At 46.8% G+C, this 25,948-nt stretch overlaps 4 protein-coding genes across 4 annotated transcripts; 2 read left to right on the top strand and 2 right to left on the bottom strand.

The window, feature by feature from the left end:
* Window positions 1-12,012: 12,012 nt before the first annotated feature.
* Window positions 12,013-15,949, bottom strand: LOC128309510 (ADP-ribosylation factor-like protein 8). Its single transcript, XM_053045918.1, has 4 exons — window positions 15,453-15,949; window positions 14,519-14,673; window positions 14,272-14,433; window positions 12,013-14,096 (listed from the first exon to the last, which is right to left on the bottom strand). Exons 1-4 carry the CDS (start codon window positions 15,573-15,575, stop codon window positions 13,976-13,978), a joined length of 561 nt encoding a protein of 186 aa, XP_052901878.1. The 5' UTR covers window positions 15,576-15,949; the 3' UTR covers window positions 12,013-13,975.
* Window positions 15,950-16,326: 377 nt separating this feature from the next.
* Window positions 16,327-18,446, top strand: LOC128310336 (myosin-13). Its single transcript, XM_053046954.1, has 6 exons — window positions 16,327-16,684; window positions 16,819-17,319; window positions 17,394-17,683; window positions 17,747-17,885; window positions 17,951-18,058; window positions 18,124-18,446. Exons 1-6 carry the CDS (start codon window positions 16,622-16,624, stop codon window positions 18,211-18,213), a joined length of 1,191 nt encoding a protein of 396 aa, XP_052902914.1. The 5' UTR covers window positions 16,327-16,621; the 3' UTR covers window positions 18,214-18,446.
* A 31-nt stretch (window positions 18,447-18,477) lies between these two features.
* LOC128310335 (pre-mRNA-splicing factor ISY1 homolog) lies at window positions 18,478-19,612 on the bottom strand. Its single transcript, XM_053046953.1, has 4 exons — window positions 19,503-19,612; window positions 19,410-19,432; window positions 19,179-19,339; window positions 18,478-19,112 (listed from the first exon to the last, which is right to left on the bottom strand). Exons 1-4 carry the CDS (start codon window positions 19,503-19,505, stop codon window positions 18,490-18,492), a joined length of 810 nt encoding a protein of 269 aa, XP_052902913.1. The 5' UTR covers window positions 19,506-19,612; the 3' UTR covers window positions 18,478-18,489.
* A 345-nt stretch (window positions 19,613-19,957) lies between these two features.
* LOC128309421 (nuclear hormone receptor HR96) lies at window positions 19,958-24,862 on the top strand. The gene is made up of 4 exons (XM_053045802.1): window positions 19,958-22,312; window positions 23,049-23,258; window positions 23,329-23,541; window positions 23,620-24,862. Exons 1-4 carry the CDS (start codon window positions 20,237-20,239, stop codon window positions 23,818-23,820), a joined length of 2,700 nt encoding a protein of 899 aa, XP_052901762.1. The 5' UTR covers window positions 19,958-20,236; the 3' UTR covers window positions 23,821-24,862.
* The last annotated feature ends 1,086 nt before the right edge of the window (window positions 24,863-25,948 follow it).

The raw sequence follows: 25,948 nt of genomic DNA, 5'->3' as shown, positions 1-25,948 counted from the left end.
CATCTTGTCCGCCATCTTGTTCGCCATCTTGTGTCCGCCATCTTGTTCGCCATCTTGTCCGCCATCTTGTCCGCCATCATGTGTCCGCCATCTTGGCCGCCATCTTGTCCGCCATCTTGGCCGCCATCTTGTGTCCGCCATCTTGGCCGCCATCTTGACCGCCATCTTGGCCGCCATCTTGTCCACCATCTTGGCCGCCATCTTGGCCGCCATCTTGGCCGCCATCTTGGCCACCATCTTGTGTCCGCCATCTTGGCCGCCATCTTGTGTCCGCCATCTTGTCCGCCATCTTGTACGCCATCTTGGCCGCCATCTTGTCCGCCATCTTGTCCGCCATCTTGTCCGCCATCTTGGCCGCCATCTTGTCCGCCATCTTGTCCGCCATCTTGTCCGCCATCTTGTCCGCCATCTTGTCCACCATCTTGGCCGCCATCTTGGCCGCCATCTTGGCCGCCATCTTGGCCACCATCTTGTGTCCGCCATCTTGTATGCCATCTTGTTCACCATCTTGGCCGCCATCTTGACCGCCATCTTGGCCGCCATCTTGTCCGCCATCTTGTGTCCGCCATCTTGTCCGCCATCTTTTCCGCCATCTTGGTCGCCATCTTGTCCGCCATCTTGTTCGCCATCTTGTCCGCCATCTTGTCCGCCATCTTGTCCGCCATCTTGTCCGCCATCTTGTCCGCCATCTTGGCCGCCATCTTGTCCGCCATCTCGTCCGCCATCTTGTCCACCATCTTGGCCGCCATCTTGTCCGCCATCTTGTCCGCCATCTTGTCCGCCATCTTGGCCGCCATCTTGACCGCCATCTTGGCCGCCATCTTGTGTCCGCCATCTTGGCCGCCATCTTGTGTCCGCCATCTTGGCCGCCATCTTGTCCGCCATCTTGTTCACCATCTTGGCCGCCATCTTGTCCGCCATCTTGTCCACCATCTAGTGTCCGCCATCTTGTCCGCCATCTTGTCCGCCATCTTGTCCACCATCTTGGCCGCCATCTTGGCCGCCATCTTGGCCGCCATCTTGGCCGCCATCTTGTGTCCGCCATCTTGTATGCCATCTTGTTCACCATCTTGGCCGCCATCTTGACCGCCATCTTGGCCGCCATCTTGTCCGCCATCTTGTGTCCGCCATCTTGTCCGCCATCTTGTCCGCCATCTTGTCCGCCATCTTGTCCGCCATCTTGTCCGCCATCTTGGCCGCCATCTTGTCCGCCATCTTGTCCGCCATCTTGGCCGCCATCTTGTCCGCCATCTTGGCCGCCATCTTGTCCGCCATCTTGTCCGCCATCTTGGACGCCATCTTGTCCGCCATCTTGTCCGCCATCTTGTCCGCCATCTTGTCCGCCATCTTGTCCGCCATCTTGTGTCCGCCATCTTGTCCGCCATCTTGTCCGCCTTCTTGTCCGCCATCTTGTTCGCCATCTTGTCCGCCATCTTGTCCGCCATCTTGTCCGCCATCTTGGCCGCCATCTTGTCCGCCATCTTGGCCACCATATTGTGTCCGCCATCTTGTCCGCCATCTTGTCCGCCATCTTGTTCACCATCTTGGCCGCCATCTTGTCCGCCATCTTGTTCACCATCTTGGCCGCCATCTTGGCCGCCATCTTGTCCGCCATCTTGTCCGCCATCTTGTCCGCCATCTTGGCCGCCATCTTGTCCGCCATCTTGGCCACCATCTTGTGTCCGCCATCTTGTCCGCCATCTTGTCCGCCATCTTGTTCACCATCTTGGCCGCCATCTTGTCCGCCATCTTGTTCACCATCTTGGCCGCCATCTTGGCCGCCATCTTGGCCGCCATCTTGTCCGCCATCTGGGCCGCCATCTTGTCCGCCATCTTGTGTTCGCCATCTTGTCCGCCATCTTGGCCGCCATCTTGTCCGCCATCTTGTCCGCCATCTTGTCCGCCATCTTGTCCGCCATCTTGTCCGCCATCTTGCCCGCCATCTTGTCCGCCATCTCGTCCGCCATCTTGTCCACCATCTTGTCCGCCATCTTGTCCGCCATCTTGTCCGCCATCTTGTCCGCCATCTTGTCCGCCATCTTGTCCGCCATCTTGTTCGCCATCTTGTCCGCCATCTTGTCCGCCATCTTGTCCGCCATCTTGTCCGCCATCTTGGCCGCCATCTTGTCCGCCATCTCGTCCGCCATCTTGTCCACCATCTTGTCCGCCATCTTGTCCGCCATCTTGTCCGCCATCTTGTCCGTCATCTTGGCCGCCATCTTGTCCGCCATCTTGTCCGCCATCTTGTCCGCCATCTTGTCCGCCATCTTGTCCGCCATCTTGTGTCCGCCATCTTGTCCGCCATCTTGTCCGCCATCTTGTCCGCCATCTTGTCCGCCATCTTGTCCGCCATCTTGGCCGCCATCTTGTGTCCGCCATCTTGGCCGCCATCTTGTCCGCCATCTTGTTCACCATCTTGGCCGCCATCTTGTCCGCCATCTTGTTCACCATCTTGGCCGCCATCTTGGCCGCCATCTTGTCCGCCATCTTGTCCGCCATCTTGGCCGCCATCTTGTCCGCCATCTTGGCCACCATCTTGTGTCCGCCATCTTGTCCGCCATCTTGTTCACCATCTTGGCCGCCATCTTGTCCGCCATCTTGTTCACCATCTTGGCCGCCATCTTGGCCGCCATCTTGGCCGCCATCTTGTCCGCCATCTTGGCCGCCATCTTGTGTTCGCCATCTTGTCCGCCATCTTGGCCGCCATCTTGTCCGCCATCTTGTCCGCCATCTTGGCCGCCATCTTGTCCGCCATCTTGGCCGCCATCTTGTCCGCCATCTTAACCGCCATCTTGTCCGCCATCTTGTCCGCCATCTTGTCCGCCATCTTGTCCGCCATCTTGGCCGCCATCTTGTCCGCCATCTCGTCCGCCATCTTGTCCACCATCTTGTCCGCCATCTTGTCCGCCATCTTGTCCGCCATCTTGTCCGCCATCTTGGCCGCCATCTTGTCCGCCATCTTGTCCGCCATCTTGTCCGCCATCTTGTCCGCCATCTTGTCCGCCATCTTGTGTCCGCCATCTTGTCCGCCATCTTGTCCGCCATCTTGTCCGCCATCTTGTCCGCCATCTTGTTCGCCATCTTGGCCGCCATCTTGTGTCCGCCATCTTGGCCGCCATCTTGTCCGCCATCTTGTTCACCATCTTGGCCGCCATCTTGTCCGCCATCTTGTTCACCATCTTGGCCGCCATCTTGTCCGCCATCTTGTCCGCCATCTTGTTCACCATCTTGGCCGCCATCTTGTCCGCCATCTTGTTCACCATCTTGGCCGCCATCTTGGCCGCCATCTTGTCCGCCATCTTGTCCGCCATCTTGGCCGCCATCTTGTCCGCCATCTTGGCCACCATCTTGTGTCCGCCATCTTGTCCGCCATCTTGTCCGCCATCTTGTTCACCATCTTGGCCGCCATCTTGTCCGCCATCTTGTTCACCATCTTGTCCGCCATCTTGTCCGCCATCTTGTCCGCCATCTTGTCCGCCATCTTGGCCGCCATCTTGTCCGACATCTTGTCCGCCATCTTGTCCGCCATCTTGGCCGCCATCTTGTCCGCCATCTTGGCCACCATCTTGTCCGCCATCTTGTCCGCCATCTTGTCCGCCATCTTGTTCACCATCTTGTCCGCCATCTCGTCCGCCATCTTGTCCACCATCTTGTCCGCCATCTTGTCCGCCATCTTGTCCGCCATCTTGTTCGCCATCTTGTCCGCCATCTTGTCCGCCATCTTGTCCGCCATCTTGTCCGCCATCTTGGCCGCCATCTTGTCCGCCATCTCGTCCGCCATCTTGTCCACCATCTTGTCCGCCATCTTGTCCGCCATCTTGTCCGCCATCTTGTCCGCCATCTTGGCCGCCATCTTGTCCGCCATCTTGTCCGCCATCTTGTCCGCCATCTTGTCCGCCATCTTGTCCGCCATCTTGTGTCCGCCATCTTGTCCGCCATCTTGTCCGCCTTCTTGTCCGCCATCTTGTTCGCCATCTTGTCCGCCATCTTGTCCGCCATCTTGTCCGCCATCTTGGCCGCCATCTTGTCCGCCATCTTGTCCGCCATCTTGGCCGCCATCTTGTCCGCCATCTTGTCCGCCATCTTGTCCGCCATCTTGGCCGCCATCTTGTCCGCCATCTTAGCCGCCATCTTGTCCGCCATCTTGTCCACCAACTTGGCCACCATCTTGGCCGCCATCTTGTGTCCGCCATCTTGGTCGCCATCTTGTCCGCCATCTTGGCCGCCATCTTGGCCACCATCTTGTGTCCGCCATCTTGTCCGTCATCTTGATCACCATCTTGGCCGCCATCTTGTCCGCCATCTTGTTCACCATCTTGGCCGCCATCTTGTCCGCCATCTTGGCCGCCATCTTGGCCGCCATCTTGTCCGCCATCTTGTCCGCCATCTTGTCCGCCATCTTGTCCGCCATCTTGTCCGCCATCTTGTGTCCGCCATCTTGTCCGCCTTCTTGTCCGCCATCTTGTTCGCCATCTTGTCCGCCATCTTGTCCGCCATCTTGTCCGCCATCTTGGCCGCCATCTTGTCCGCCATCTTGGCCACCATCTTGTGTCCGCCATCTTGTCCGCCATCTTGTCCGCCATCTTGTTCACCATCTAGGCCGCCATCTTGTCCGCCATCTTGTTCACCATCTTGGCCGCCATCTTGGCCGCCATCTTGTCCGCCATCTTGTCCGCCATCTTGTTCGCCATCTTGGCCGCCATCTTGTCCGCCATCTTGGCCACCATCTTGTGTCCGCCATCTTGTCCGCCATCTTGTTCACCATCTTGGCCGCCATCTTGTCCGCCATCTTGTTCACCATCTTGGCCGCCATCTTGGCCGCCATCTTGGCCACCATCTTGTCCGCCATCTTGGCCGCCATCTTGTGTTCGCCATCTTGTCCGCCATCTTGGCCGCCATCTTGTCCGCCATCTTGTCCGCCATCTTGTCCGCCATCTTGTCCGCCATCTTGGCCGCCATCTTGTCCGCCATCTCGTCCGCCATCTTGTCCGCCATCTTGTCCGCCATCTTGTCCGCCATCTTGTCCGCCATCTTGTCCGCCATCTTGTCCGCCATCTTGTCCGCCATCTTGTTCGCCATCTTGTCCACCATCTTGTCCGCCATCTTGTCCGCCATCTTGTCCGCCATCTTGGCCGCCATCTTGTCCGCCATCTCGTCCGCCATCTTGTCCACCATCTTGTCCGCCATCTTGTCCGCCATCTTGTCCGCCATCTTGTCCGCCATCTTGGCCGCCATCTTGTCCGCCATCTTGTCCGCCATCTTGTCCGCCATCTTGTCCGCCATCTTGTCCGCCATCTAGTGTCCGCCATCTTGTCCGCCATCTTGTCCGCCTTCTTGTCCGCCATCTTGTTCGCCATCTTGCCCGCCATCTTGTCCGCCATCTTGTCCGCCATCTTGGCCGCCATCTTGTCCGCCATCTTGGCCACCATCTTGTGTCCGCCATCTTGTCCGCCATCTTGTCCGCCATCTTGTTCACCATCTTGGCCGCCATCTTGTCCGCCATCTTGTTCACCATCTTGGCCGCCATCTTGGCCGCCATCTTGTCCGCCATCTTGTCCGCCATCTTGTCCGCCATCTTGGCCGCCATCTTGTCCGCCATCTTGGCCACCATCTTGTGTCCGCCATCTTGTCCGCCATCTTGTCCGCCATCTTGTTCACCATCTTGGCCGCCATCTTGTCCGCCATCTTGTTCACCATCTTGGCCGCCATCTTGGCCGCCATCTTGTCCGCCATCTTGTCCGCCATCTTGTCCGCCATCTTGTCCGCCATCTTGGCCGCCATCTTGTCCGCCATCTTGTCCGCCATCTTGTCCGCCATCTTGGCCGCCATCTTGTCCGCCATCTTAGCCGCCATCTTGTCCGCCATCTTGTCCACCAACTTGGCCACCATCTTGGCCGCCATCTTGTGTCCGCCATCTTGGTCGCCATCTTGTCCGCCATCTTGGCCGCCATCTTGGCCACCATCTTGTGTCCGCCATCTTGTCCGTCATCTTGATCACCATCTTGGCCGCCATCTTGTCCGCCATCTTGGCCGCCATCTTGTGTTCGCCATCTTGTCCGCCATCTTGGCCGCCATCTTGTCCGCCATCTTGTCCGCCATCTTGGCCGCCATCTTGGCCGCCATCTTGTCCGCCATCTTGTCCACCATCTTGGCCGCCATCTTGGCCGCCATCTTGTCCGCCATCTTGACCGCCATCTTGTGTCCGCCATCTTGGTCGCCATCTTGTCCGCCATCTTGGCCGCCATCTTGGCCACCATCTTGTGTCTGCCATCTTGTCCGCCATCTTGTTCACCATCTTGGCCGCCATCTTGCCCGCCATCTTGCCCGCCATCTTGTCCGCCATCTTGTCCGCCATCTTGTCCGCCATCTTGGCCGCCATCTTGTCCGCCATCTTGTCCACCATCTTGGCCACCATCTTGGCCGCCATCTTGGCCGCCATCTTGTCCGCCATCTTGGCCGCCATCTTGGCCGCCATCTTGTCCGCCATCTTGTCCGCCATCTTGGCCGCCATCTTGGTCGTCAATTTTGAGGGGAAGAGGGGAGGGGGATGGAAGATGTTACCTCTTGAACAACATGCTCTCCTGGTATCGGAAATCTGAAAACAGCTGGTTTGTATGAAAAGTTAATGTATAAACATTGCATACCTTACGGCGCATTGCATTGCAAGTTGATTGCATACCTTTCGGCGCAGTACCAGGAGCTACCTCTTCCGGTATTATACATTCCTCTTCCTGGTATTATACATTCAAAAACTGGTAGTTTTCGAAGAAATTTTTCACGACCAACGGGAAAGGTAGTGTTTAAACATTGCATAACTTTCGGCGCTTTTTGAGCAAAATTGCTGCAAAGTTTTACTCGACCAACGGGAAAGTTAGTGTTTAAATATTGCATACCTTTCGGCTGTTTTTGACCAAAATTGCTGTACAAGGTGCTACCTCTTCCGTGGATGCTCTCCTGGTATGGGAAATCGGAAAACAGCTGGTTTTGTATGGAATTTCGTACCAGCCGACGGAAAGTTTGAGCGAGATGAAGGATTCTTTCAGTTTTATTGATAGTACTTATTAGCGATCGTTCTCACGTGTTTGATAGTATGCATTAGCAATTGTGATGGGCGAATTTGTCCCAAGCTGCAGATGTCACCTCTGGAAAAACATGCTCTCCTGGTATCGGAAATCTGAAAACAATAGTGTGCGCGGCTACGGTATAGTGGTTTTCACAGTTGCCCAGTTTATTTGGTCATTGGACAAATTTGTCAACTCTCGTGGCCATGCACATATTAATGTGAATTTCGATCGTTCGCTTGATCTTCGCGTATGAAGTTTGATGCTCCAAATTTAGGTCGGTTATCCGTGCGTCAAGAAATCCAAGAATTTCTGGGCCGATCTCTTCGCTCATTGTGAAGACACTTGCGTTCATTTCGTCACATTTACATCAGTATGAAATACACTACGTGCTCCTCATGCACAATTTGATAGTCAGTAGCAAATTATAGGTTTACAACACCACAAAGCTCTCACTAATTTTTCTCAAACAAACTGAGTTTTCAATGCAAAAAACGAGACCGCTTTCAGCACGCACGACAATGTTTTAGTACGACTACTATGATAGGTTCTTCACTGAACACATCGTTTTTATATCAATGCATACTTGATTTTTTCAAGTATCTTTTTTCGTGCTCTTTTTTTTAATTTAGATCAACGATTTCGTGGCGATGATCTTAAACCGTATGGATTTAGAATTGGAAATTTTAAAACAATTTCAGTCTAACAACGATGCAAATGTCGAGATTACAACAATGTAGTTTGAACAGTATTCTACAAGGGGATATGATGAAGTGTTTGGACAGTTTGGGATGGGTGGACATAAGCTGGACCTACAATCCAGCTTCGAATAAGTAATAATCAAGAAAGACAGAAATGGTATTCCAAGAACCATGAAATATCAAATATCGAACGGAAAAGAAAGTTCTAATGATTGCAATATGATTTTATTCCTAATCTATGACAATGCTAGCTATGACGTAGTACACTGACAGATTGTGTCGGTTATAACATCATTACCGGCTTGCAAACTTGCAGAAATTGTGACAATCGAAATACTAAACACAACACTCCACCGCAATACTGTTTCGAAACACGAAGGCTGGACATTTTCACGGTTCAATCGGGGAGAGAAAACAATACCACACCACGAGTATCGCAATGGCAATAGCTTGCGAATATTGCGGAAGTGAAAATAAGCATGGTTTCTATTCTAGCATCTAACGGTAGGATCATTTACGAACAGATGAAAAAATCCCGTTCAAGAAATAGAATACATGAATAGCTTGAAGTTATAGGGCATATAAGGGTTCACGGGGCGGCCAGACGGTGTATTGGTAGCGCAGTCGATCTGTACAAGACAGAACCACGGAAAAATTTCATTTGGACCACCAAACCTCCGTACGCAGCACTGACTATCCTACGGGTAAATAAAGTAAAAAAAAATAGAAATGGTAGGCTTAAACATCCTGAAGATGTCGTGCCGATAAAGAAGAAGGAGTTTGAGTACACTGCATACTTCTCTTGCGTAGCTGTGTAACCGGGCCGATATAGCTAATCAAACAAAAAAAAAATATCTATCAAGGATAATAAATTTTCTACCTTTTTAATTAGATTTTGTGCTATAAATTAACTCTGCTGCAAAATTTCCAAAAAATCGCACAATCGGCAAAAGTTGTTTGGGGCCCCCAACACGGCGAGGCCCTAGGCGACCGCCTATTCCCTCCTGCATCGTTTTTAAAATTAGAGGCCCCAACTATAATTCCGCCCTGGGCCTCCAAGGGGATTGATCCTCCACTGGAGTAAAGTACTTGTTTAGATTCGAGAATAATATAATCCGCGAAAGATCTCGAACTGCCTCTAAAGTCGAATTCGGGAGTAAAATCGTTCATATTTCAAAGTTACATTGAAGACTTCCTTCTCTGAACTTAATTTATTCGCCTTAATCTTAAAGTCGCCTGATTTGCTGACTTTTTGAAAGAATCCATAAAAAAAATAAATTAAAAACAAATGTTTAATATGACAAAGGCAGGTATTTTAAACAAAATGTATCACCTTTTTGTAGAAATTTTATGCTATAAATTAACTCAGCTGTCAAATTTCCAAAAACCGTGTATCTCGAGGCCTGTAATTACAATTATGAAGTCTCCTTTCAAATAAACTAAAACTACAAGAATAAAATAGATATTATTATCAACTAAACCCGTTGTCATCGGCAGCTAGTCGTTGTTACTCTTTCCTGTTACTGATAACGAGATATGCTACAAAAAAAACAAACATATATAAACCGTCGCTCAAATCGTTTCGAAGGTGGTCTACGGTTTTGGAGTTAACAGGTAACATTCCTCAACCCAACCATGATCCACGTAAGCACAAAACAGTAATAAATCTTCTCGCTTACCGTAGCTTGGCAGCATGATTTAGACGAGTTCCAAACATTAAAAAAACACACGCACAGAGCGAGAGATAGACGAAATGAAGACAACCGCCCATGATTGAGGCGAACACACTGTCCCGTTTGGGATGACAGAGCAGTGGACGAAGAGACGACAAAACACGGATAGCACAGAAGAGGGATGATGAGGGATCTGAAACGAATTGCTTTTCACTTGACGCGATTTGAATAGCTAATCAATTATAGAACTATTTCGTTTGCTGTTTAGCTCGATGCTAGAAGAGCCTTCTGAATGTTTGGAGCTTTTTTTTGTGCTGTCGCAGAATTGGTCTTCGTCAGCAACGACAGATCGATGACAGGATCCGCTTTAGACGTGAATTCTCCTACCCCTAGCAATATAGTACTTGATGTTCAATTAAAAAAGCAATAAAAACATGTCGGTGTTATAGCCCCGAGAGTTCAAAATAGCGACGGATTTTACATGCAATTAGAAGAAGCAAAGCAATTTACGCAGCATTTTGAAAACATCTCACGACAATTATGATCCAGCCAGACATTTGTTCGAAGAAATAATACGCATGCAGGACGAGAAAACACAAATTCTCCCGCGTACCGTACAATATAATCATAATGCATTACTTCCGATGTTTATGTTCCTGCGCATCCGTTTTCCTACGTTTCCCTCTTGAAAAGGTTCATGGTTTGTCACAGAGAAACAATCACGCCAGTTTACCGAAAATAAAACGCCCCAACTGCTGCATACAGGTGCTGGATTTTTTACGCTTATTATTACACCTTTCATTCGCTTATGTTTCGTTGCTGTTGTTGTGTGTGAGCATCTTGACTTCTTCAGCAGCTCAGCAAGGGCAGGAAAGACGATCTTCGGCGATCCCGCCTTACGGTGCCGCGATCGGATGTGGGATAAAAAATGTGCATAATAAACGATTGTCAAATTTCTATAATTGAAATTCATTACCGTTGTACCGTTTTGGCGTGAACCGATGGCAACAGTATATTGAAGCCTTCGGTGTTTCTTCGCCGGGAGCGAGTATCTTTTTCCCGTGCACGGTGACAATATCCCGGTGGTTTGATCGATCGAGCACTTTTTTTTTCCTGGCCGTGGTGTGGGATTTCGTTCGTTGCATCGTTGGAATGGCACGATCGTTTGTGCAACTTTGGCTTGGCTGCTGTACACCGTGGAATTCGATAGCGACAAATTCTGGCAAATGCCATTAATCTTGCTGGTAATTTATAAATCAAACAGCCAGTCAGTGGCAGAAACGGATGTCGTTAATGATGTTTTTTCTTGTTCGTCAGACATTCAATGAAAATTGTTTGTCAATTTGAGATTTTGACTAACTAATAAATATTACACGAATAAGAACGAGAAAAACAAGCTCTATTAATGGTTTAAGGTATGGTTAAGGTAAGATGGACGAAATGAGTTGTTGCTGATTAAATTTGGTATAAGAGTCATTTCTGTTAAGCCATAGATTATCATAATTAAACGCACAAAACAAAGCATTCCAACTCGCACATCCAAACGCACGACTACTTCAGGAAAATTGTTTCACCTCGAACATCATAACATCACATCATTTACACTGCTAGCATAATGCTTTTCGATGATTGACGTATGTTTTTCTTCTAAATATTTCCGATAGACGATTCCAAACTACATTCCCGCACAGCAACGCAAATAAGTGAGGCAGACACACAATTACTGGCAGAAAATGGAACGCTTTGCCACAGTTTTGTCTATGCTTAAAAACCATGGGTTCGACTTTCACCGCGCTGTTATTAAACGATCGTTTCCTATTCCGTATTAAAGCATATCGCGCCAAGCGTCACGGCGTTCTGACACCAGCCGCGGCAAGCAAATCTCATCCAGGATGAAGTGGCATTAAATCGAAATCAAACATTTGTTATTAATCAAATCCGTACAATCGGCCGTAAAATCGATCCAATTAAATGTGCCTCGTCATCGATCGTCTATCAATCACCGGCTGACTGGCTCGCACCTGAATGATCCTCGAAAAGGTAGATTAAGATGATTATGGCATTACCGGAGCTAACGATCAGCGAGCCGATACGACAACTTGGCGTGGAGAAAAAATCTTCTGGCGTCGATAAATGACAATGCGATAGGTTTTACTTGAGCCATTGTTAGAACGAAAAATGCGAATGTAATCTCCCAATTCGTTCGAACAACTTAATAGTTTAATAGTACACAATGGGTTATAATCGAAAATAATAAAACTAATGTTCCAAATATAAACAGCAGCTTTTAAATTTTTATCTTTTTAACAAACTTTAAAAGAATTGTTATTTAGTAAAATGGATGACACTCTGCGGTATGATACGATGATAAAGTATAAGTACAGCAAGAACCTACATCGTACATAATGTCGTCATATGTTATTTTACCGAAGTAATTAACCGAAAACAGTAACGAAAGCCAATAACAACGAGCTCAACTCAAATCTAACAATATATCGTTCTCTATGGATTGTTTGACATTCGGATTGTAGACACCATTTTTCTGCCATACAAAAAAAAAATCGCTATCCTCTTTGTTTGATTTATTCTTTTTTAATATATGATTTGCGTTATAATTTTATGGTTGTCAATATATACACTTCAACTTCTATTGGTTGTTATTATTGGTATCAAGATAGTTACTACTTTTCCCCTTCCCGCAGCAATGTTGATTTACTTTTGCTTTTGTTGTTACGAACGCCACTTTACCACTTTCTTTCTCTATCTCTCTTTCTTGTCTTAGCCAGTGTTTGTTCCTTTTTTTCATATTTCAAATCGCTACTATCTAACTGTTCCTTTTTCAAGTTTAGATTACTTTTTTTAAATTATGTACTGAATTTTTATTCGTGACGGTGATTGCGCAACACTCGCCATTATCACGACAACTCAGGGAAATCGTGTTTGTGTTGTATCTTGTTTTGGGTAGATAGTATAGCATCATGGTAATATAATGTATTCTATTTGAAAGGTTAACAAAATTATACATATACAAATCACAAGAGATGGAAAACAAAATTACATGGATCATGAATCATGACCTCGGCACGATTTCAAAATATGGTTCGGTTGCACAATACACAAATTAAATAAAATTTCAGAAGAAAAACAATAATCGAAAGCATTGGATGGAAATAATTACGTCTAGTCTTAGAAGTAAAATTCAAAGATGGAAACAAAATAACTCCCTGTTTGTTCACTTCGAACCAGACGAGAACTGTGCAAAACTGAACACCACTCGGTTAACTCTGATTGCTTCAAACCCAGTTTTAACAGAAAACGTAAGATTAATTTTGTTTTGCGATTATTTGGGTTAGCTTATATATCGCGTTTCGTTTTATCTATTTTCAAATGAAACATATTTCTCTAGCAGATGCTCACACAAATTCATTCATTCGTTACGATTCGCACTTACACTTACGCTCTAATATCATTCGCTCATTCTACATTCACGCTTTTGTCTCACTGCTTTGCGTAGGTATTCATACGGTGAAACTGCTACTAGTTCGCATTAAAAAGAACTGGCATACGCTGCTAATTAATTCAATGTAACATTTCAGTAACTTTCCACTTAGTTCTAGCACGGTGAAACTCTTGGTTTGGAAATCATCTCGAATATCTCGATAGATCTCCTATCCTTTCGCCTAATAACCCATTGATTCGGAAGCAAACATGAATATCGGTTAACAACCGCGGCAAATGGCGAATCAGCACATTGTGATTGAATATACATTGCACTTCTATTGTGCTTGTAGCGACAAATTCTGCATTGCACTGACGATCACAATGTGCGATTGGCGCACAACAGCCTAACGATAACAATGCTGCGCTAAATTGGTTCCGGCACTACTATCTGACTAATCAGTGTTATCGCAGCAGTTTCGCTTTTCTGTTTGTTTTGTCTTTGTCTAGGCGTCGGGATTTTCTAGTGGATTTTCGTTAGCTTAGCAAAATCGCGTTGTTCTTGTGTTGGTGATGGTTGAGAGCAATTGCTACGATTTCTAGTTTTAGGCGTCTGGCGATGGCGAACTACAGTACTTCACATCACCACAATCTGTACCGATAATACAAATCTAGTGCAATACGGATCCGTGGATAGGATCCGTTGCGCCGCAGGGACTGTTTTAATTTTTACACCAGCATAGTGCCTTTAAAGCATAACTGTGCTATGCCAAAACAAAACTGCATACGCTTACCTCACAGAACACTAAGCCCACGAGATAGCTGCTAATGATTGATCTTCTCTCCACCACGTTGCACCCAAATCCATTTGGTAATTCCTTTGTTGCGATCTGCAGCATATTACTATTAGCTGTTAACGGTTGAGACAGGCGCCTCGACGGTGTACAATATGAGATTTTTCTGTTGGTTGGTTGGATTTGTGTGTTCCTCTTGCAGATTGTTACGACCCAGAAGTTTACCCCAAGGGTTGGCCTAACAGCACATACACACATACACGCACGCACATACACTTTAGAGCTTATTTTGATTCTAGTACCACTGTTTAACGACTTTGGCTCTTCGAGTGGGCGATTAACCACTGCAGGGTGATGTCGATGTTATCCTTTTCTTTGCAAGAAATACTATAACAACAGATCTCCCGATCTTGTATGCTAGACAAATTCCTGCAATTGTTGATAAGAAGAAAGTGGTGTAAAAATGGGGGGAACTGGGACCTAATATGCGTAAAGTAACGATTAAATGCGGTCCAACTTAGATGGGACTTGGCTCCGGCTCTGGCGTGTAAAGGTCAAATAGGATACCTCAATATCATAAGGCTGCAAATAAAAAAAAACTTACATTCTATCGATCAGCCCAGTCTCCTCCAGTGCACCGGGAATGTCCCGCTTGTTACCAAGCACTAACACAGGAATGCCGGCTAGCTGCGGTTTATCGAGCAGCGAGTGCAGTTCATTGCGCGATGCTTCCATTTTATCCAAATCCGCTGCATCCACCATGTACCTAAAACCGAAGCAGAGAGTAATCAGAAAATGAAAAGATAAATTACGGCCCACTTGACAACGCGGGCGACGCAAAAATTACTTACACGATTGCATTCACACCCCGGCAGTACCGTTCCCACATGGACCGGAAACGTGGCTGGCCGCCGATATCCCACACCTTAATCGTGACGTTTCCCTTCGTTACTTTCCGCATGTTGAAGCCAACGGTTGGAATCATGTCCTCACAGAACTGTCCTGACTGGGAAGTACACAAACATGAAACAAAGGCAATCAGCAACAATAGAGTACATTGCCGCGATATAAACATATGAGCGTGACACGTTCAGTGTACTCTGATAAGGCATGGTTGGAACATTTGCTAACGGCGCAAGCTGCTGGGTTCGACGTACGAGATAATCTCCAGCCACCGAAATGTGTTATTCATGAACATTTTTCGCACCATCCTTCTGTGCCGCCCCCGTTGCGCATTTCGCCTTCTTTTCTAACGTTGGTAAATATTTTCCGAAGTCTCTAGAGCGGCCGGATGCGATGACATTGTCGCTACTTAAATAGCAGCATTCCGCGGCCCAATCATTGCGGTCGCGTTCGACACCGGATCGAGAAAAGCATCCACTCATCCAGAAGGAAACGGCGCGTGCACCAGCATGGAAAAATAAATCGATAATTGACTCTGACGTCCGCAGCGGGCCAAAGTGTGTCATCTTTTCGGCGAAGGGAGAGCTTCCAAGCAACAGCCAAAAGCGAGCAACAATTCACGGTGTACGCTTTTGTGCTGATACCGCGCGTTAAGGCATACTGTGAATCATCTCGTTCGGCACATATTAATCCGCGACGATGATAACAGACTAGCAGCGCAACGGGAGATGCTTGTAGCTTGTGTATGTGTGTACAATGAGCAATCCGACTCACTGCCCACAGCGGACGCGCTTGGATCAACTTTGCAGCGGCTGGCAGACAAAAGGCGAACGGTGCGGGACGTTATAGGGGATCGGAAAGTAGCCAGAGCCAGACACTTACGGCGATTACGTTGACAAAGGTTGTCTTGCCGGAATACTGCAAACCGACGAGTGTTAGCTCCATCTCCTCCTTCCAGAAGAGACTTTTGAACCAGTCCAGGATGCGATTGAGAAGAGCTAACATTTTGCAGCGCTTTTCTTCTTATGTATTATGCTGGTCGCACTGATCACCTTCTTCTCCGCAGCGTTGTGGTCAATTTGCTCAATACGGTTCACCTGCTGCTAGCGTATCCGCCCCACCTGGCACTGGCGGTGACACCCGATGACAAAGATTGTTTGCAGCAACGCAACTTGTTTTGGAATCCGTCGAGCTACGGTCGAAGGCACTGGGCTGAATATGGTACGTATGGGAAAAGGCTAGCACGCACGGCAACGCACCCAAACACAATCAATCAAAAACCCAGCCACACAACATACGGCGCAACACACGTTCGCAAAGAATTCACTACACCCCGTTATGCGGAGGACACTTTCCTTCCTCGACGGAAAATTGCTAGAGCTGCGCCAACAAGATGCACCTTTTGGATACACACACACACAAAATGTTGCTTGCTTTTGCACTATCACCTCCCAGACATTCAGCACATACGTCAAATGTGCCAGGCTGTGAAATATTTCACCAACTGTATTCAGCATCGGAAATTCGGAAGTTATTATTTATTTTCAACAATTAATTTGCAACAATAGTGTACATCTCATTGACGTAATATTTTTGCAAAATTGTTCTTACTAAAGTATTATATTCTGTGCAAAATGTACACAACTATTCGTAAAATTTTTGACTAGGCATGAAATATTTCACCATGCTGTCAAACCGATTGTCAAAGTTGTGTACAAAGATATGTGTGGGTGTGTGTGCGCCTGATTGGAAATGTTTTCCCTGCCGTTGTCACTCTCTGGGTACGAGAAGAGAAAAAATATTCCTTAATTTCCGTACAATGGAATGAAAGTTTGTTAGTGCGACTGCTGTAGAACAAGCGCCCCGTGTGTTTATTTCGAACGATTAGCAATATCACCAGCAACACCATGATTCGCTAGCTAAAGCTGGTTTTCATCTTTCCACAATTGCTTCGAAAGCCGATGCATGTCGCGGATTCAATCTGTTGTGGTACAGTGCAGAAGAAAGAAATACCCCTAATTCTTACCATTCTAGTGCAACCAACCGTCTAGATGGAAACAATGGAAGCAGAAAACTCCAACAAATACCAGAAACTAGCCACCGAATACTCAAAAGTAAGTATTGGTTTGCTTTACTAGCTGGTCGTCTGGTACAAAGCATTGGGGGCGTGTTTTGATAGCCGCTATCAGTGAAGGGCCGCTTGCGACACTAATTTAATCTGATTATCGTTCCGGTTTGTATACAACAGCTGCGTGCCCAGGCAAGCGTACTGAAGCGGGCCGTCCTCGATGAACAAAACAAAAACTCAACCCTACGGGAATCTTTGCGCCTGAAAGAGGCTACGCTCCGAAAGTCGGAACAGGAGGTGGACAGTTTGGGGTTCCGTAATAAGCAGCTGGAGCGGCGGGTTGCAGCATTGCAGGAAAATCTAGAACATGAGCTAAAGAAAGGATCCGGCGGAAAAGCGCTTAAAACGAAATCATCCAACAACGACTTGAATGTGGTGCCGGGTTCGGAGGCTGGCGTGATTGCGGAAGAATTGCAGCAAAAAATTCTCGAAAATGCACAGCTGTCCAACAGTGTTGAAGACAAGAATGCCGAAGTGAAACAGTTGCAAAATCGCATCGATAGTCTGAACCGTGAACTCCAGCAACAGGCAACTGTTGAGCAAAAGCTGCGGAAAGAGCTCGAGCTGGTGACTGTTAGGAATTCGGAGCTTGAATCTAAAGTTTCCGAAGCAGCCAGCACGGTAAACCATCGATCGGATGTCCTTTTGCGATGTGTGTCAAAGATGGTTCGGGGTTTCTTTTTCTTTCTCCTTAGATTGGAAGTGAGGATGGACTGAGCGTTACGACCGATGTTGAAAATCATTACAACCACTTTACCGCCAGCTCGAACAGTGCGTCCCAGGTGCAAAACAATGGTACCAATAATAACAACAATACGACGGCCGTCAGCCAGGACGATCGGGTGGTGTTTCTCGAAAAGGAGCTGAATCATTGGCGGGCCCAGTATGAGCTGCTGAAAATAGAAACCTCTAGTCACATTCGAATAGCGCCAAAGGTTGAACAAAAGGAGGACATTTTTAGTCAGGGAGCCGATGGCATTAATAGGTAAGGGCACCATGCAACCTTTTCCAAAGCGTGTACATTAAAATCGAACGAATTACGTTACAGAACACTGGAGGACAATCAGCAGCAAAATGAGATACAAACACGGGAACAGAAGCTGACCGCGTGTTTTACGAAAAGTATCGAAGATCTGTTCCATGACAAATGTCGCGCAGAATCGAAACTGGCTTCACATTTCATTGAAGTGAGTAAACCAAGTTCATTTAGTCTTACGTTCCACAATGTCCCACGTGTACCTTCTTTCCACAGTGTCAAAGACTGCAAACCCATTTGGATGTTTTAAAAAATCGTCTAAAGGAACGAGAAGAGGCCAATAGAGAGGAAGAACGCCGCTACCGCATCATCGAAGATGAATTGGTAAGATAGGTTTACGAAAGAATTTGGACCGCTTATCTAACGATATTTCTCTTAACTCACTGTAGTCCCGCACGCGGCTCAACTACGAGGAACAAATCAGTGTCCTGACCGAGCAAGTGATAAGCTTAAGTGATCAGTTAGCCAAGGCCAAGTAGTCCGGGAAGAAGAAACAAGGGACAGATGGAGCTTCTTTCCCGTTTGTATTGCAGCAACATACCCGAGGTTAGCGGGCGTGTGCTACTCTCAGAGAGATGTGAATATCATTCAATATCCTTTCTTGTGCTGGAAAGGAATTCGCATATACTCGTGTGTGTGCGCGCATTATGCAATGAGTTAGAAAGTGCAACCGTGTTGAAACGTTTACTGAATGTGTAATAATAAATTCTTATAAAACGATATAATTTGCTTTTGTTGTCTTATCATTACTTCCTTTATTCATCTTCCTCAATGCCGTACTTTTTCATTAGTTCTTGTTTTCGCTTCTTCAACAAGGCAGCTTCAATGTCCTTCTGGCTCGGGACGGGCACGTGAGCTGTAAACCGTGGACCTAACAAACCCATCGGATCTTCCTTTGTTTGCTTTTCCGGATCGCGTGTAATGTACGCATCTGATCCGTAAATATCTGGCTCATCGTCCTCTTTTTCTGTTGACTTTTGCGTACCTTTCGCACTATTCCACTCTTCCACTGCACGCTGAATCGCAAGCTTTTCAGCCTTTTCTTCCAGCGGTAGTAGGATACCATCATCATCATCTCGATAGCCGTAGTAGTCTGCATCGATGTCTTTCATCAATTCGGCACGAGTTTTCTTGGGTGGTGGTGGTGGTTCCTGCTCGAACAGCTCTCGCACCCCGGGAAGATCTTTGGCAGCACCGAAATATTTGTATCCGCGATTGCCGGGCACTTCGCGTCCCTCTGCATCGAACATCCGTGGCCCATAGCGCCGGTAATGTGGCCCTCCGAGATCGGATATCTGATTCTCCCAGTGGCGTTTCTCACGGAGCAGTTTGTTAATTTCATCGTTTAAATCACGGATGCGAAATTCACCCAAACCGGCTAAAACGAACAGAAAGACGCGTTAACAACCTGTGGAATATGTGGACAGAAAGCGATAAAGCATACCATTTTGAATTTGTGCTACTTTTTTCGATATTTCTCGAATGATTTCCAAGCGCCACTTTTCGCATTGTCCCAAATCGCGACATTCAGACGCTAGGTACGGACGGCGTTCCTGTTTTCCCGTTTCCGTTTCTTTTGCCGCCCGCCACCGAGCCAGTGTTGTCCTGCAAGAAAAACAAACCGTATAAAACAGCCTAAATTCGCTTAAAGCATCCCTTCAATCCTGTAACTTACATCGCTTTTTCCGCATTTCGAGCCTGAAAGGCACAAGAGACAAATAAATGAATATAAAAGCGAAAAAGCAGCAAAAACTCTTGCTAAACTTACCATTTTGGACCTGCTGCGTGCTGTGCTGTTGCTGAATCCACTGTAAACAAAATAATGCTCCTGTTTGACAGCGGAATAAACTGCCAACCACAGCACAGCTGTCACACCGCGCACTGACAGTTTCGAAACAATTTTTCCGTGACTGCAGATTCCGTACGCAATTTATTTACGTCGCTGGCGAAGAGTAAATAAACAAGAGGCGATCGGTGGTACGGGATTTACGCGACGCAAACGGTAGTGCGCTTTCAATTGAATTAAATCCATTTTTACGATCTACCTCGATCGAAAATTGTCATTATTTAGTGTACCTAGCGGTCGGTTTGCAGTGATTCCAGTCGTCCCAGAACCTGTCAGTGCCATCAAGGTAAGTGAGTAATCTGCGACGAAGGCACGAAATTATCGACCGATGGTGCGTTGGATCAGCTGATAAGTGATATTTCTGGCTGCCGCGATAGTTCAGGAATCGGTGAAGCTATAGTGTGCCGAAGGTTTGATGCTGTTGTGAACAGCGCTCTAGCCCGAGTCCCGATGGAACGTGCGTGGACCACGAAACAGTTCCCGTACGACGCGACTACAACGAATACCTACCACCATAACCGATCCAGGCGTGCCCGGAGCGAACGGGCGAGGCGACAAGCGGAAAGATAAGCCGCGAGTGTAAGATAAACCTCAGCCCACCTCGCCAGCAATTCCGAAATACCTGACGCGAGCAGTGTGCGACGAGTGTGTCCCGGATGACGACCACGGCAACGATTACGATGGCTAACGGCACGGTGCCAGACGGTGAAGCGATGGCAGCGAACGGGTCCATCAGCAAGATTTGCAGCGTTTGCGGAGACAAGGCGCTCGGTTACAACTTCAACGCGGTAACCTGCGAAAGCTGTAAGGCATTTTTCCGCCGCAATGCACTGTCGACGAAGGGTTTTACGTGTCCGTTTAATGAAAATTGCGACATAACCGTCGTAACGCGACGCTTCTGCCAAAAGTGCCGTTTGGAAAAGTGTTTCCGGATCGGTATGAAGAAGGAATACATCATGTCGGAGGAGGACAAGGTGTTGAAGCGTAAGAAAATCGAACAGAATCGTGCCAAAAAGAGGCTCAGCAATGGAAGTGCATCGGAAACGGGAAATGGGACGAGCGAACGTGAAACAACCCCGGGCAGGAACAGTGTACCCACCAAGATTAAGCGAGAAAAGTCACTAGAATCGTTCGATGGTGGAGATTGTTGGAACAATTCTTCGTCCTCTGAGTATGGACCGAGCGAAGTGCTGCAGACGAGTGGCACGGGTAGTTCGACGACGATGTTCCCGATGGCAACGATCCATGATGTTCCCTCCAACTCCTCCAATCAATCGATGCTATCGAATGGTACGTCGAATGATTATAGCCGAATTGCTTCTCCGTCGGAACTAAGCAATACGCCCAGCTCTTCAGCGTACAACCCGCACAGTTCACTTTCCTCCGATGCTGAACTACTCTCCTCTGCTGTTGCCTCACTACAATCATCATCTAGTGGTGGATCGAAACCATCAGAAACGGTACAGCTTCAATCGAACGGACGTACGGGAAGCAATGACGAAAAGCTCCCTCCAGTTACGATCGATTCCAGTGCGGAGGATATCGTAAATCGGATCGTCAACTATCCTACCCGTGCCAGCCAAACAATTGCTTCACTGATGAAAAGCCCTAAGGATGCAGTATTCATAATGTCAAAGATAATCAACTCGCAGTGTGATGCGCTGAAGCTGATAAGCCATTTCATTACCGCACCGGGCGATGCGTTACAGATCATTAGCAAGATCATGAACTCTCCGCTGGATGCGTTGACCGTGTTCGCCCAGTTCATGAGTTCGCCGACGGATGCGCTACAGCTGATCGGAAAGATCGTCAGCTCGCCTGCCGATGTGCTACAGTTTATGCAGCAGCTTATGAACCAACCCGAAGATGCCCTTCAGGTAATGAACAAATTTATGAGCTCACCAGCTGAAGCGCTGCAGATGATCAACAAGATGATGAACCATTCCGATATTGTAAAAACGATCAAAGAAGCGGCCGATACATCCCAAAAGGATGAGGACGAACAGCAACAACAGCGACAAGAACAGCAAGAACTGCTTCAAACTACACAACAGCCAACTCAGCAACAAATGCACCATACGGATGTACCGTTGGGTTCGCCTCACATTGATTCGGCGGCAAACGATCCGCATCAGATGATTCGCTCGATAATGCAAGAACCGACCATCGTTACGGAACCAGTCGGAACGATCAGTGCAGCCGCTTCTCCTTCATCGACGTCCAACTACGAGCCACCCTACACCTCGATGTTGGACCCATTGCTTTCGAGCACAACCACCTCGCTAGTACATTCCCATAATTACCATCACAACCATCCGCTGCAAATGAGCGCCACTATCCAGCCAGGTTCACCGAGCTGCTCGAGCGATATAGCAGATGTAGTGTTTGCGGCGACGTCTACGTTTGGTCACGATCCACCAATAATCGTACCACCCACGGATGATTTGGGCATCTTTCAAGACATCGAAGCAAAACCGGTAATGCCACACACGCTGGAATCGGTCCTCATGCAAGCGATAAAGCTCGAGTACGAAGGATATAACAGTAGCCCGATTGGCACGAGCACGAGCCAGCAGTCAACCGTCCATCATCCGACGGTCGGTAGCAATAGCATCGAGCTAAATGATGCTGAAAGAGCCAAGCTGAATGAGTTGATTGTGGCCAATAAAGCACTGTACGCACCGGTTGACGATGATCTCGCGTCGCTCATCTCGGACGACTGCCGGATAAAGGTGAGTTGGTGGTATGATGATGATAACGAATTCCAATGATGGTAGAATAGTCGGTTACCGCTCAAGTATCTCCATAGATTTGTGAATGTGTTTTAAATAAATTTTTAGCATTGCTCGGAATTACAACATTCAACATTCTTTTCTTTTCTTTTTGCGATAGTTCCTTTTGGTCGCTAACCTATTCCTTTGCATACTTTCGGCTGAAGATTATTTTTTTGCAAATCGTACCCATATTTTATAACCCGTCACCATTTGGATGCCTCAACGATTTTATTGCCCCATTTGACTTATCACCCAGCAAATCGTGGGCAGATTAAAGTTGGTTACATGGACCGTATCGGCCGATGGGACCAGGCAATAGAGTGTCGGAATGTCCGGCGGTGGCCCGTTCGAACAGCCGATAACGAAGGGCAACCGACTGATTAGCGATAATCAATGCAGCACACCTGTTCCACCCGGTGTACCGAAAATGTACTTGAAACTCCACCAACCGTCCCATCGATTGTTGTATTTGTTTTGTGTATTTTTGTTACGTGTGTTTGCATTTTGGACAAAGTATCTTTAGATTAAGATGGTCGCGAGCACGCGTTTGTACGATAACGAATGGTTTGTCAAGTTCGTAACCGTAGACGTTCGGAACGGAAGTTCGATGATTAGTCATGCGTGCTGATGTAATCGCTATCATTGAACGCATATTAATGGCATGATACTTTGTCTATTTTATCGCATTACGCAGAGCAATCAAACGAAGCAAGATCCACAGTTACTGAAGGTGATCAACCTAACCGCCATTGCCATCCGTCGCCTGATAAAGATGTCGAAGAAGATCAGCGCCTTCAAGAATATGTGCCAGGAGGATCAGCTAGCATTGCTGAAGGGTGGCTGCACGGAGATGATGATCCTCCGTTCCGCTATGCAGTACGACTGTGATCGAGCGACATGGAAGGTAAGCGGTACGGTGTGTGACTGTTTCCTAATCCAATCTACTAACTTACTCCATTCGGATGTGCTTGCAGATACCTCACAGTCAGGAGGAAATGTCCAACATACGGGCGGATGTGCTCAAACTTGCCAAGGGTAATGTGTATCAGGAGCACGAACGGTTCATACGCACGTTCGACAAGAAATGGCGCTCGGACGAGAACATCATATTAATCATGTGTGCCATCACACTGTTTTCACCGGATCGTCCCAAAACGATTCATTCGGATGTGATCAAACTAGAACAGGTATGTATAAAGGGCCGACTGGATAAATAGTGTTCATTAGACATGAATTTTTATTTGGTTTCTCACTCCATTTTACAGAATTCATACTACTATTTGCTACGTCGCTACTTGGAAAGTATCTATCCCGGTTGTGAGGCCCGCTCGGTATTTCTGAAGCTGATGCAGAAGATATCGGAATTACACTTTTTGAACGACGAAATAATCAGCGTCTATTTGAATGTTAATCCGTCGGAAGTGGAACCGCTGTTGCGTGAAATATTTGACCTAAAGGTGCACTAAGCGAAGCACTTCTGTCTGTTTGTGGGTAGAACAAATTTATGTCTCTTCTTGCGCGGTATTTTTGTCACGCTGCTAACTATATATTGGATTGTGCAATATTTTTAATTGATTTCTCGTTTAAAATGATCCCTAATGGCGTTACGTTTAATTAAGCATTTATTTTGCTTATAGCTTTTTGCATTATCTAGTTTGTGTTAGGATGCTACAATATGCTACCAGTGCTATGTAGAATATAAATTATAATTGAGGCAATTCGATTGTAAGAAAATTGTATAGTTTATTTCATTTTCAGCGAACTGCTCCGAGAGAGGCACCACACCTATTTGTAAGTTAGCCAGGTTTATGCTATATAAAGTGTATGCCGAGGTTGTTTAAGGTTCAATTGTCATGTCATTTAGATGCGCCATTCTGCATGGAACAAAGCTTAGAATTAGATGTTTGCTGTACTAGCACCAATGTACAGTTCAACTGAAATGTCAGCATGAAGAAGCTTTAATTTAAGTTGCTATAACAGCTGTGCTAAATCTAATGGTGAGCACATATAATCCTAAACGAATAGGACAAAGCATCCTAAAAATCGAGGGTGTTAAAACAGGTAAAACGATGATGTTTTGAAAATATTGGCCTTATAGAAATGTGATGAACCAGCTTTAGCAAAAATGTAGTGTCCGAAGATAACCAATTTTGTTTTCTTCTTCTATAGCATCGTTTGTGTGTGGAGGCACGCGTAATAGCAATACCGAATGTGAACATATTGAACTAGCAGCATTAAACATCACTTTTGCAATAAGTAGCACATTTGTAACGTAACCTTTCCTCCCCTTTTACTGAAAGTAAAACCACAATCGACCACAAATAGTTCAAATTACAGTTAGCCAGACGATGAAGCATAGCTTCGTATTTTATTTACCTTACGTATTGCAACATTTGTAATGTGTGCGGTGTAACAGCAAACTGGGAACACGTTGGCTTTCGTGCTGTGTTTGTTTCATCCTATGCATTGTTACACAATGAATGTATTGTTTTTATGCTTTTGAACAAATTCAAAATAGAGTGTAAATAAAATATATCTGTTTCCCTTACATTTAATGAAGTTCTCTAGTTCGTCACGTTTATCGATTAAAGCCGCTGACAAAAGAAAAAGTAAAAGTTGCATCGTGCGTAAATATCACAATTCCCAGTGGGTTAGGCAACGATGGAGGTGCATGGTCGTTTACACTGATGAACAAAGTACCAGGCGTCTCCATTATTAAGCGCCAAGCTGCAGTTCCAACACTTCGATTTGTTGTTGTTAGACTGTCAACACCAACTAATTATCATAATACAATGTCACATCCAATGGATTATTCATGTTGTTACAGTGCTGGTACGAATGGTGATACGGGAGAGTTAAACAATTATTACACTCATTTTGCGTGTACCAGTCTTACGCTTATGAACACGGCTGATGGTCATCTGCTCCGTTACCGATTATTGGTACAGCTGTGCTAACGAGCACATATGCTAAAATATGCATACCAATCATGTTTACTTGTCACACATGTGAAAAAGCCGGTGCCGGAAGCGACCCAAGACATAAAACCCTTATCAAAGGCACGACATTGTTGGTAATGCGATTAAGGCTGGCAAAGCGCAAGTAAAGCGCCTTTTGATGTTTCGGAAACGTCATCTTCGGGGTGGTGGTACAACTTTGTCGGCGGGATACTTGTGGAGTGGATGAGAGTGTTTTGTTTTCTTTTTTCGCTCTCTCCCGGAAAGGTAGGTACGGTTAACATTAACCACCCAAACAAAGGAAAGTTGCGGCACGTTGGGGGCTATGGTGTGTTTCTGTGTAAGGATCAAGTATTGGTTCATTGTTATAAAAATGGACGCGTTAAAGTGCGTTGAGTAAATTACACGGGTTTATGAATGTTTGCGTTCAGTTTGACAATGAAGCTGGTCAAGTATTCATTACTAATCATATTTATCTACGTAATCGGATAAGACTTGTTTGGAGGTGTCGAGGTAGATTGGATGCGGTACACATGAGGGTGTGATATGCTGTAAAATTGGCCCGATATTATAGAAGTTTCATTCTCTCTCTTAATTACTCTTTTATCTGCAAGAGAACTCCAAACTGCTTACGACT

This window comes from Anopheles moucheti, chromosome 2 (genome assembly GCF_943734755.1).
Source record: "Anopheles moucheti chromosome 2, idAnoMoucSN_F20_07, whole genome shotgun sequence".
Taxonomy (NCBI): Eukaryota; Metazoa; Arthropoda; class Insecta; order Diptera; family Culicidae; genus Anopheles; species Anopheles moucheti.
The sequence above is the reverse complement of the archived record's forward strand: the minus strand, read 5'-3'. Positions and strand labels throughout refer to the sequence as shown.